Here is a 13144-nt window from a genome sequence, read left to right as displayed (position 1 = left end):
CGTGGGCTCCCGCGCAATTTTCTCCGCCAGAGTAGTAAAGCCAGTGACTGAGGGCAGATATTAATAGCCTGGAGAGGGTCCACGGTTATTGGCCCCCCCCTGGCTAAAAATATCTGCCCCCAGCCACCCCAGAACAGGCACATCTGGAAGATGCGCCTATTCTGGCACTTGGCCACTCTCTTCCCATTCCCGTGTAGCGGTGGGATATGGGGTAATGAAGGGTTAATGCCACCTTGCTATTGTAAGGTGACATTAAGCCTAATTAATAATGGAGAGGCGTCAATTATGACACCTATCCATTATTAATCCAATTGTAGTGAAGGGTTAAATAAAACACAAACACATTCTTTAAAATTATTTTAATGAAATAAAAACAATGGTTGTTGTAGTATTTTATTCAACGCCCAATCCAGTCACTGAAGACCCTCGTTCTGTGAGTAAAGAAACATAATAAACCAACAATATACTTACCCTCCGCAGATCTGTAACGTCCAACGATGTAAATCCTTCTGAAGGGGTTAAAACATTTTGCAGCAAGGAGCTGTGCTAATGCAGGCTGCTCCTCGCTGCAAAACCCCAGGGAATGAGGCTAAAAATAGATCAATGATCTATATTTAGCATCATTTGCGGTGAGGCGCCCTCTGCTGGCTGTTCATAGATCGTGGGAAATTACCTAGAAAGCCAGGGAGCCAGGGAGCTTTCTAGGTAATTTCCCACGATCTATGAACAGCCAGCAGAGGGCGCCTCACCGCAAATGATGCTAAATATAGATCATTGATCTATTTTTAGCCTCATTCCCTGGGGTTTTGCAGCGAGGAGCAGCCTGCATTAGCACAGCTCCTTGCTGCAAAATGTTTTAACCCCTTCAGAAGGATTTACATCGTTGGACGTTACAGATCTGCGGAGGGTAAGTATATTGTTGGTTTATTATGTTTCTTTACTCACAGAACGAGGGTCTTCAGTGACTGGATTGGGCGTTGAATAAAATACTACAACAACCATTGTTTTTATTTCATTAAAATAATTTTAAAGAATGTGTTTGTGTTTTATTTAACCCTTCACTACAATTGGATTAATAATGGATAGGTGTCATAATTGACGCCTCTCCATTATTAATTAGGCTTAATGTCACCTTACAATAGCAAGGTGGCATTAACCCTTCATTACCCCATATCCCACCGCTACACGGGAATGGGAAGAGAGTGGCCAAGTGCCAGAATAGGCGCATCTTCCAGATGTGCCTGTTCTGGGGTGGCTGGGGGCAGATATTTTTAGCCAGGGGGGGGCCAATAACCGTGGACCCTCTCCAGGCTATTAATATCTGCCCTCAGTCACTGGCTTTACTACTCTGGCGGAGAAAATTGCGCGGGAGCCCACGCCAATTTTTTCCGCCATTTAACCCTTTATTTTAAGAGCTAGAACGGCCAAATTTTGCAGATACACACTACTGACATTAGTAGTGTGGAATCTGCAAAAAAAATGGAGAGAAGACATGGTTTACTGTATGTAAACCATGTCTCAAATCATGTCGGGTTTTAGGAAGGAGAAAGAAAAAGCCGGTAATTGAATTACCGGCTTTCAAGCTGTCTAGCGCTGGAATAAATATTAATATATATACATATATGTGTCTCACTGACATATATATATATATCTACCTATTCTATGTGTACACATTTATTCTACCTATTGGACTGTAAGCTGTCAGTGTGATTTTACTGTACACCGCACTGAATTACCGGCTTTTCTCTCTAACAGCGCTGCGTATTTCTCGCAAGTCACACTGCTTGTCCGTGTGGAATCCGTATTTTTCACGCTTCCATAGACTTTCATTGGCGTATTTCTTGCGCAGTACGGTGACAAACGCAGCATGCTGCGATTTTGTACGGCCGTAGAAAGCCGTATAATACTGATCAGTAAAATACGGCAAATAGGAGCAGGGGCATAGAGACTAATTGTGCCGTATTTTTTGCGAGTTTTACGGACGTAGATTCTGCGCTCTTACGTCCGTAAAACTCGCATGTGTGACGGCGGCCTTAGGAATACAAAAAAAATTCTAATTTACTGATAATAGCTCTGGCTCTATAAAGATGGAGATTGAGGTCATATGTTTTCGGGCTCTCTATTGTCTCACTATTTTAACAGCTGTGTGAGACTTTCTGCTTCTGAGCTGTACAATACTGCTTTTGGGGGGAGAACGGAAATGTGCAGCATGGAAACTGGAGATCTGCGCTACTGTTTAACTGCTGTCTCTTCATATTGAATTGTATTATAAAGAGGCAATATAAGATGGCTTCTTGTGTATTGTGGAGGATGAGGAGAGTGCTAGAAATAGCACCTGTGATAATCCAAATTCTTTCATGGCTGCCTGTTACAGTAGACATTGACTCAAGTTAACCTTTTACAGGCTGATGATTTCATCTTTTGCAGATCAACCCTTTACAAGCAGTGGTGTTCTCTTCTTGCAGATTAACTCTTTTTATGCTGCTATGTTCTTTTGCACATTACTCGTTTAGAAGCAGCTGTATCCTCCTGCTGTATCTGTGTAGATACGGAGACAAATTATTAGATGGTTGATAAATTACAATATTCTGTATACAGCAGTATTCAACCTCCCAGGCAAGATATGAGATACTCTTTTAGTCCAATTTGTGTTTTTCTGATTTATTGGATATATTAGGGAAATAATTCACCATGTCTTTGATTTTATTTTGGTGAATTTATGAGAAAAAAATAGATAAATTAGTTTTCCTATTGAATTATATACATACATTAGTGAGACAACAAAAACAGCAAAACAGTCCAAATCTTCCAGATGTAAGCTCAAGGCTCCATGTAGTACTGAAGGAAATCATCTGGTTTGCTAATTACACGCATTTGATAAAAGTCTAATTATTTCATCTGCTGTTGTTTTGTTTGTTTCTTCCATAACCGATAGGTCATTTATAATGTATGCAAATGTTCTATATATGTATGTTTCTTTTACATGCAGAACTTACTAGGATTCTTTTTTTTTTAATCTTTTACAGAAATTAACTACTGCTTGCAAAGCAATCATGGATGTGAACAGGAATGTGTCAGCATGGACACCTCATTTGTATGTAAATGTCATAGAGGCTATGCTCTGAATCGCAATGGGAAAACCTGCAGGAGTAAGTTGCTATAGAGATGTCATATTTCCTGAAACACAGTCATTAAGGGCCAGTAAAAGTGATTATTGCAGTTATATAAAGCTGGAAAACGCAGATGAAGTCAGTTCAGCTCCAACGTATAAACATTGCGGTAGTGATATGTAGCAGCTGTCCTTCCGAGCATGGTCACCCTTTTAGATAATCTTTTTATTTGCACTAAATTGTTCTTGCTGTTGTAGTTTACTTCTTCATAATGTAAATGGATATTGTAGGTCACGTCTTCTATGGCCAAAATATGTGACCCCCTTCCAAATGAGTAAGGTCATAACTAACAAGTGCGTAAAACAGCATATAGCCAAAGACAAACCTGACCAGAATCGGGGGCCATATTGGAAAGTTGGCATAAGATGTCACCTAATAGATTTCTGCATGTTCCGGCCATCTGTGGTCATGGTCAAGAAGCCATTGCAAAAATCTAAAACAATCGCGTGTACAACAAAGAACTCCATTATTTGGGGGTGTAGCTGGGGCCGTGGTTGTTGGGTTGACGGGTCATGTACTTTGAGAGGTAGATGCCGGCTGCTGGGGAGGTGTCACCAAGTCATTCAGCTTTTGCCAGTGCGTATAGCTACAGTCTTGACTTACCATGGACCGAAGGTGGGTTGATCAACCTCCAATTTACGTTGCGAAGAAGAGATTGGGTTCTTGTTCCACTGGAGCACACCACATCACGCCCTACTTGAGCAGAACATAGCGTATAAAGGAATAGCATACCAAGAATAGGCACAGAAAAGGGATTTTTTTTAGTATTATTCTATTATTATTTTAAAGCTTTTATTTTTTTTACCCTCATATAAAAAAAGGTTATTACACCAAAAAGTTAAGTATAGCAATGTTTTGGGTAATGACCCCTTCATCAGGCACGCAGTAGGGTATGATGAAATGTACTTCTTGGATGAAAAAAAAAAAAGAAGAAATCCACTTGTGCCATAAATGAAGGGCTGGAATCAGTGGGCTGTCTAGGGATCTAGAGAGAGAACGTGGAGATTACTATTGCCCATAGGAGAAGGGACCCAGTGGTGCAAAAAGCAGCGGATGTCGAGGAATGCGATATCACACCAATCTCCACACTCTCTCTGCATTTTTTGTCATCCAAGAAGGACTGTCCTCAAAAACCACACTCTGGCCTGATGAAGGGTGCATTACCCGAAACATTGCTATACTTCACTTTGCAGAGTAATAACCTTTTTTTTGGATACGAGGGTAGAAAATTAAAAAGTATTAAAAAAAGCATTCCTTTTTGTGCCTATTCTTTACTTACTATGAGTGATGGGAAGACAAGCCATGCATTTGCTGCCATTAAACTGAACTGCCTGATGGCGTGATAGATGAATCTTGGTGTAGTGGATGTTATGATAATACTACTTGCTTGGTTAGTGTGAACAGCTTTAACATTTGTGGAGATAGGATAGCAAACTGAGACGGTTTTGGGTTGTAATTGGTAATATTCTACACAGTCTCTGCTGGAGAAATGGCAACAGCTGCAGCCATGGCGGAGGGACAGCACTGTGTGGACTGTTTGCTGAACTGGGTAGTAGTTCTATATTGTCCTGTATGGCCCCTATAGATTGTTATGTGTTCTCTTCCTGTAATCCTTCTTGGTGATGATGAGGGAGATATGGATTCTGTGTGTCCCAAGTAATATACCGGTAGTTCATTCTTCCTCAAGGTCCGAGTGCTGAATGATTCTGCTGAAAGCTTAAATCTACAACACTCTCATACTTCCAGCTGGATAGTAATCCTGTTCAAAGAAGAAAAAAAATGTGCTTGGTATTTGGGGATGACCCCATCAAATACCTTTGGGATAATTGGACTGCTAACACCATGCCTGGCTTTAGTGTTTAGTATCTATACCTGACTTCATTTTTGTACTTTTTGCTATATGAATGTGAATTCTCAAGCCAGAAAATCATGAAAAAAAATATTAATATGCGAGTGAAGATTGTAACAGAAATCTGCGAGAATCTACAGATTATAAAGCCTGTAGTTTTGCAATCAAGTGCTCAAGAAGTGTGGATGTGATACTCAAGAGTGCACGTAGTATTGACCGTATATTTCTAAGGGCAGGTGAGGATAGCCATAGATTCTCTCATCCGAGAGAATTGGGAGGATTATGCAAATGACAATCTGGTCAGAGTTTGATCAGAGTGTCAGCATAGTGTGATCCGATGCTCTTGGATAAGTGTGAGGAGAAGAAAAAATTTCTACATTTGGTCAGTCTGCGGAAAATCGGACTGCACTTTTCATCCGAGTGCAGTCTTATGATTTCCATGGACTCATTGACTTGCATGGCTGAGTACAATTTGTGTATCGGATCAAACTTGGAATGCATTGAAAAATCATGGTGTCCGACGTAAATATTTATTAAACCCAATGGAGTGAATTTCATTTTTCGCCACTTTTTAGAAATAGCCTGGCATGTTCAGCCATCCCTAATTGCAGGACACTTTAAACCTTGTCCCCCAGGTCCACCTGTGAACACGCACAAAATGTCCCCCAAAATATCTATCATTCTATACAAATTGGCATAAGCCCTGCCCACTACGTGACCCCGTTTTGTGCGACAGTCCTGCAAAAAAATGGTCCGGATTTTTGGCGTATGGTTCAGTGATTCCCCAATAGAGAATGCAGTATTGCATCGGCGTCAGTAGATCTCCCCCAGTGTCCGGCGTATAGGAAGAAAGTGGGAGAGAAACTGTAATTCTTGGTGACCATCCTAAACATAACGAGGCCCCTCAGAATTCATGGTGCTCAGCAGAATGTCGTCATCCTGGCCAAGTTTTCTTCTAGTTCTTTAATCTTCAGTCGGTTTTACGAAACCAGACATCATTCTGAGCCAGAACGAGAGAAAAAATCCTAAAACTTTATTCTGAGATAAACAGATGTTGAGTTTTCTAACAAAAATTTTTTTCCACAAACATCTGTTGGTTGAACGTGGTCTTAATCTTCGTAGCAGACGTGCAGCAATCACAGCATAAAGCGACCTGCAGGCGCTTAGTGTTTAAGGACACATGATTTACTGTTTTGTTTGGTCCCTTACAGTTTTGTATACAGAAGAAGTGAAGCGCGAGTGTTCCGAATATTGTCAGTGAGCCAGTGTGCATCTTATACACAGTCAGCCTTAATTGCCGGCATCTGGAAACATGAACTGCTCTCTAGTCTGCTGGGATTATGTCACTTGTAACTTATTACAGGAGATCTACGAAAGAAATATATCTTGGTACCGTGTTAGCCAGTAGATAGAAAAATATTTAGAATTGAGAGTCCTCAGTGGTTGATACCTTTTAATGGCTAACTGAAAAGATGGTAACAAATTGCAAGCTTTCGAGACTACACAGGTCTCTTCATCAGGCAAAGACTAAAAGAAATTCTGAAGAATCACATAATTATGCACAACATAGCACAGAAAAAAAAGGGGGGAAACCATGGATAAGACAGGTGACATGAAGCAGAATTACCATGAATGATAAACAGTTATGTCCAGAAATATTGGGCCAGATCTTAGATAAGGATTGTTTTATTGGGGTCTGGTTCTGTTGTGATGACCCCTCATAGTCTGAGGGGCAAGTTCCTTAGTTAATGTAAAAAGACATAAATCCGTGCGACACATTCATTCCTGCAGTGAGAGTGTCAAAGGTCGTCATCAGTTTATATTCCCACTCTCAGTGACACTCTCACTGCAGGAATGAATGTGTCGCACGGATTTATGTCTTTTTACATTAACTAAGGAACTTGCCCCTCAGACTATGAGGGGTCATCACAACAGAACCAGACCCCAATAAAACATTCCTTATCTAAGATCTGGCCCAATATTTATGGACATAACTGTTTACCACTCATGGTAATTCTGCTTCATGTCACCTGTCTTATCCATGGTTTTTTCTTTTTTTTTTTTTCTATGCTATGTTGTGCATAAATATGTGATTCTTCAGAATTTGTTTTAGTCTTTGCCTGATGAAGAGACCTGTGTAGTCTCGAAAGCTTGCAATTTGTTACCATCTTTTCAGTTAGCCATTAACAGGTATCAACCACTGAGGACTCTCAATTCTAAATATTTTTCTACAGGAGATCTACACATTTTGCTAAAAACCTTAAAGGGATTTTTCTAACGCTGCTCGCCCCCACATCAGCAAGTAAGGGAGTGGTGCTGATGGCGGGGCGTCTTCATTATCTGCAACGTTGTCAGTGCAGATGACTGCGCTGATGCGATGGTCAGAAGTGCTGGAGAAGCCTGTTAAGGTTCATCTGTGAATGAAGTCATTAAAGGGATTTCCAGGACTTTTACTATGGGCCTAAGAACTAACAGGAAGGTAGTTGCTAACTACCTGCCTGTTCTGCCCAGCTTAGGGCGGTGACCGATTCCTGTCGACGATCCAGCTGCTCCACGTCAATAGAGCAGCTCTTCTTCTACCGGGGTGTGACAGCCAGCTCCCTGCAGATAGGCAGCGGGGAGCCGAATATCAATCAGCATGATATTGGCAATCACAGAGCAAAAGAGAAGCTGCTGATCTGTCAACGTGATATCAGAGGAAGCCGCTGAGTCGCTGGCAGGCAGAGATTGGCGCCGAACGAAACAGGGAGGTAGTCAGCAAATACCCGCCTGTTAGTTCTTAGGGACATTGTAAAAAAATATTCCCCGATAACACCTTTAAATTTGGACTGGCCCATAGGGGGGCAGGGAAATCCCCTGGTGGGCTCCTGTGCAGATCTGGGCCCCCAGCCCACTCTATGGGCGTACTTGGCATAATTCACTTGATTCACTCTGTACAGAAAAAAGCATCTCATCATTCATTAACTAAACTACCCAGTGTATAACTACATGGAGATATAAGTACATTTGTGGACGAGGGTAGTTTAATATTTGTATGCAGGTGAAAAGTGGGCCCCCAAAGTCAATGTTACAGCTGGACCCTTGGCACCTCAATCCGACACTGACTGTGACGTTTGCAGCCTGGCAGGTAGCAGTGAGGATGCAGCGCTCCAACGAAGGGTGAGTAAGTATTACGGTATTTCTTTTTTTTTAGCGCTAGTGTTGCCTGTCTGCCGCATTTTCCACATCTCGCACTTCCCCCTTTTCAGGACCAAACCAAATTTAGCATTTTTTTTTTTTGCTTCAGTTTTACCACATTTAGAGATCCATAAAAATGTAGTTGTCGTAGAAGGGCTCGTTTTTTGCTGGATGAGTGATATTTTTCGAAGGCACCATTTCTGAGTATACTTAACTTATTGATAAAGTTTTATAACTTTTTTTTATTGGGGCAATGGAAAAAAAAAATAATTCACCGTGTGGCATAAGTATTACATTATCTTTATCGATTGTGATGATACCTAATAGGTTTAGTTCTTATATACTTACTGCTTTGGCACGATAATAATAGTATGAAAAAAAAATGTTTATTTTGCAGCATTCGAGAGCCGTAACGCTTGATATCTTTCTGCCGATGTAGCTGTGTGTGAGCGGAGTCATTTTTTAACAAAACCATATTGAGATACAAATAACATGTTAACCTTGTTTTACGAGCCGGCAGAATACTGTATGTCTGTATTATTATTTTTACACATTTGCAAAATGGAACCAGTTTAATGGGGTTTTTTGGTTTTACTTTTAGCGCACAAAATTTTTTTATTGGAGAACTTCACGATCCACTGGTCACTACAAAGATGTCTTTGCATACTCAGTAAAAAAAAAAACTGTCATGGAATCTATTAGTCCACATTAGGGAAAGCGCTAAATATTGCTGGAATATAGTATTCCAAGTTTATCCATATCTTGTGCCATTGACGTTTGCTGCACTCATTCAGGCATGGTGTCCGCACCGCTCTAGTTTTGTAAGCATCCAATCGCCCCGATTATTCCTAACCGGCTCCAGTATTTCTGGATGATGTTGATTCCGGGTTAATAATTATTAATAAGGTAATTTATTTGGACTGGGTTTTCTAATGGAAAAATATCTTTCTTGTTCTTTTTTTTTTTTTTTACCATTTTAGATTATAAAAAATCTAAAGAATCTAGGCAACATGCTGAGTTTTAGCTTTTCAATATGGTTATTGAGCAGATTCTTCTTCTTTGTGAAGATATTGCAGCTGGACCACAAAGAGATTGTGCTTCGTGCTGTGCCGGGATATTGGCATTTCACAGAGCCCTGTCTGTACCGCACACAGCAGCCCGTCTCTGCTATTCACCGTGCAGATCAAACAGTCTCATTACATTATCAGGTTCGGGCGCTGTTACAGTCTATTCTGTAATTCTGCAAAACTGTACTTGTCCTCGTTTTCATCCTCCAGTAAACATTATAGAAATACATAAAAAATGTAAAAAAAAAAAAAAATGTCCGGTTGCAAGTAGTGAACGTTTTATCCATCAATGTGTTTGTGTAAAATATCTGTGAATCCTCACATTGCACAGTCACGGCAGGAAGCACGCGGCACAGCTTGCCAAACTAGGCCAGTGCACAGAGAGATGGCACGTGTACGACACCGATCTCATGGATGTCATCGGCCCTGATGGAAACTTTACACAAAGTTTGGGAATTTAAGGACCTTTTTTTTATTTGTCAAAAGAAGACGCGACTTCCCCAAACACAGGATACTTCAGCTCGGCTGAATGTTCCTGCTGCAATAGTCGTCTGGATGCTGCTCTGCCCCGAACATCTGCCAGGTCAGGGGAGAGTAGCGAGGCCTCCTTCCACATTAGACTGTTGGCCGATCCCAATGATATTTGTGGGTTCAGACGACTTTAGCCTATTATATTTGGGGGCCTTTTCGCTATATGATGTGGGGAGACTGTTCTCTACCTGCCTAGCTTCCTGAAAGAACGGAAGAAGACCCCACTCGCCTCCTCCTCGGACCCCTGGAGCCTCTTGCTCCAATGTGCCAGTCCCTAGTACAGCTCAGTTTCTAGGGCCAACAGTATTTTGCTGGAAGCTCTGGTGCCGTCTCTGCTTTCCTGAGGGCAGTTCACATCTGTATAGGTTCACATCACACTTTCCAGGCTCATGCACAACTTTCTGAGCATCCCTTCATACTACACCTTTATATAGGTGCACAAAACTTTGGAAATAACCTACATGCATTTGACTTTCTCTCTACCAGTGCTATATGTACTGTACTGCTCTCTACCTGTATTACATTTACTGAATGGATCTCTAAAAGTTATTAACTGTTCTTTATGAACTGTACTGCATTCTACCTGTGCGACATGTACTGCAGTGCTCCCTATATTATATCTACTGTACTGCATGTACTGCACTGCTCCCTTTATTATATCTACTGTACTGCATGTACTGCACTGCTCCCTATATTATATCTACTGTACTGCATGTACTGCACTGCTCCCTATATTATATCTACTGTACTGCATGTATTGCACTGCTCCCTTTATTATATCTACTGTACTGCATGTACTGCACTGCTCCCTTTATTATATCTACTGTACTGCATGTACTGCACTGCTCCCTATATTATATCTACTGTACTGCATGTACTGCACTGCTCCCTATATTACCGTATATCTACTGTACTGCATGTACTGCAGTGCTCCCTATATTATATGTACTGTATTGCATTCTACCTGTACTGCATGTACTGCACTGCTCCCTATATTACCGTATATCTACTGTACTGCATGTACTGCACTGCTCCCTATATTATATCTACTGTACTGCATGTACTGCACTGCTCCCTTTATTATATCTACTGTACTGCATGTACTGCACTGCTCCCTATATTACCGTATATCTACTGTACTGCATGTACTGCAGTGCTCCCTATATTATATCTACTGTACTGCATGTACTGCACTGCTCCCTATATTACCGTATATCTACTGTACTGCATGTACTGCACTGCTCCCTATATTATATCTACTGTACTGCATGTACTGCACTGCTCCCTATATTATATCTACTGTACTGCATGTACTGCACTGCTCCCTTTATTATATCTACTGTACTGCATGTACTGCACTGCTCCCTATATTATATCTACTGTACTGCATGTACTGCACTGCTCCCTATATTATATCTACTGTACTGCATGTACTGCACTGCTCCCTATATTACCGTATATCTACTGTACTGCATGTACTGCAGTGCTCCCTATATTATATCTACTGTACTGCATGTACTGCACTGCTCCCTATATTATATCTACTGTACTGCATGTACTGCACTGCTCCCTATATTACCGTATATCTACTGTACTGCATGTACTGCACTGCTCCCTATATTATATCTACTGTACTGCATGTACTGCACTGCTCCCTATATTATATCTACTGTACTGCATGTACTGCACTGCTCCCTATATTATATCTACTGTACTGCATGTACTGCAGTGCTCCCTATATTATATCTACTGTACTGCATGTACTGCACTGCTCCCTATATTACCGTATATCTACTGTACTGCATGTACTGCACTGCTCCCTATATTATATCTACTGTACTGCATGTACTGCAGTGCTCCCTATATTATATCTACTGTACTGCATGTACTGCACTGCTCCCTATATTACCGTATATCTACTGTACTGCATGTACTGCAGTGCTCCCTATATTATATCTACTGTACTGCATGTACTGCACTGCTCCCTATATTACCGTATATCTACTGTACTGCATGTACTGCACTGCTCCCTATATTATATCTACTGTACTGCATGTACTGCACTGCTCCCTATATTATATCTACTGTACTGCATGTACTGCACTGCTCCCTTTATTATATCTACTGTACTGCATGTACTGCACTGCTCCCTATATTATATCTACTGTACTGCATGTACTGCACTGCTCCCTATATTATATCTACTGTACTGCATGTACTGCACTGCTCCCTATATTACCGTATATCTACTGTACTGCATGTACTGCAGTGCTCCCTATATTATATCTACTGTACTGCATGTACTGCACTGCTCCCTATATTATATCTACTGTACTGCATGTACTGCACTGCTCCCTATATTACCGTATATCTACTGTACTGCATGTACTGCACTGCTCCCTATATTATATCTACTGTACTGCATGTACTGCACTGCTCCCTATATTATATCTACTGTACTGCATGTACTGCACTGCTCCCTATATTATATCTACTGTACTGCATGTACTGCACTGCTCCCTTTATTATATCTACTGTACTGCATGTACTGCACTGCTCCCTATATTATATCTACTGTACTGCATGTACTGCACTGCTCCCTATATTATATCTACTGTACTGCATGTACTGCACTGCTCCCTATATTACCGTATATCTACTGTACTGCATGTACTGCAGTGCTCCCTATATTATATCTACTGTACTGCATGTACTGCACTGCTCCCTATATTATATCTACTGTACTGCATGTACTGCACTGCTCCCTATATTACCGTATATCTACTGTACTGCATGTACTGCACTGCTCCCTATATTATATCTACTGTACTGCATGTACTGCACTGCTCCCTATATTATATCTACTGTACTGCATGTACTGCACTGCTCCCTATATTATATCTACTGTACTGCATGTACTGCACTGCTCCCTATATTATATCTACTGTACTGCATGTACTGCACTGCTCCCTATATTACCGTATATCTACTGTACTGCATGTACTGCAGTGCTCCCTATATTATATCTACTGTACTGCATGTACTGCACTGCTCCCTATATTACCGTATATCTACTGTACTGCATGTACTGCAGTGCTCCCTATATTATATCTACTGTACTGCATGTACTGCACTGCTCCCTATATTATATCTACTGTACTGCATGTACTGCACTGCTCCCTATATTATATCTACTGTACTGCATGTACTGCACTGCTCCCTATATTACCGTATATCTACTGTACTGCATGTACTGCACTGCTCCCTATATTATATCTACTGTACTGCATGTATTGCACTGCTCCCTTTATTATATCTACTGTACTGCATGTACTGCACTGCTCCCTATA

General features: G+C 41.0%; 1 protein-coding gene across 1 annotated transcript in view; it reads left to right on the top strand.

The window, feature by feature from the left end:
• The window catches only part of MATN2 (matrilin 2), a 169946-nt gene that overhangs the window by 85192 nt on the left and 71610 nt on the right, over nucleotides 1-13144 (top strand). Inside the window, exon 8 of the mRNA XM_069731663.1 lies at nucleotides 3027-3149. Within this exon, the coding sequence (XP_069587764.1) occupies nucleotides 3027-3149 (123 nt within the window). The remainder of the gene's footprint in view (nucleotides 1-3026; nucleotides 3150-13144) is intronic.

This window comes from Ranitomeya imitator, chromosome 6 (genome assembly GCF_032444005.1).
Source record: "Ranitomeya imitator isolate aRanImi1 chromosome 6, aRanImi1.pri, whole genome shotgun sequence".
Lineage (NCBI taxonomy): Eukaryota > Metazoa > Chordata > Amphibia > Anura > Dendrobatidae > Ranitomeya > Ranitomeya imitator.
The sequence above is the reverse complement of the archived record's forward strand: the minus strand, read 5'-3'. Positions and strand labels throughout refer to the sequence as shown.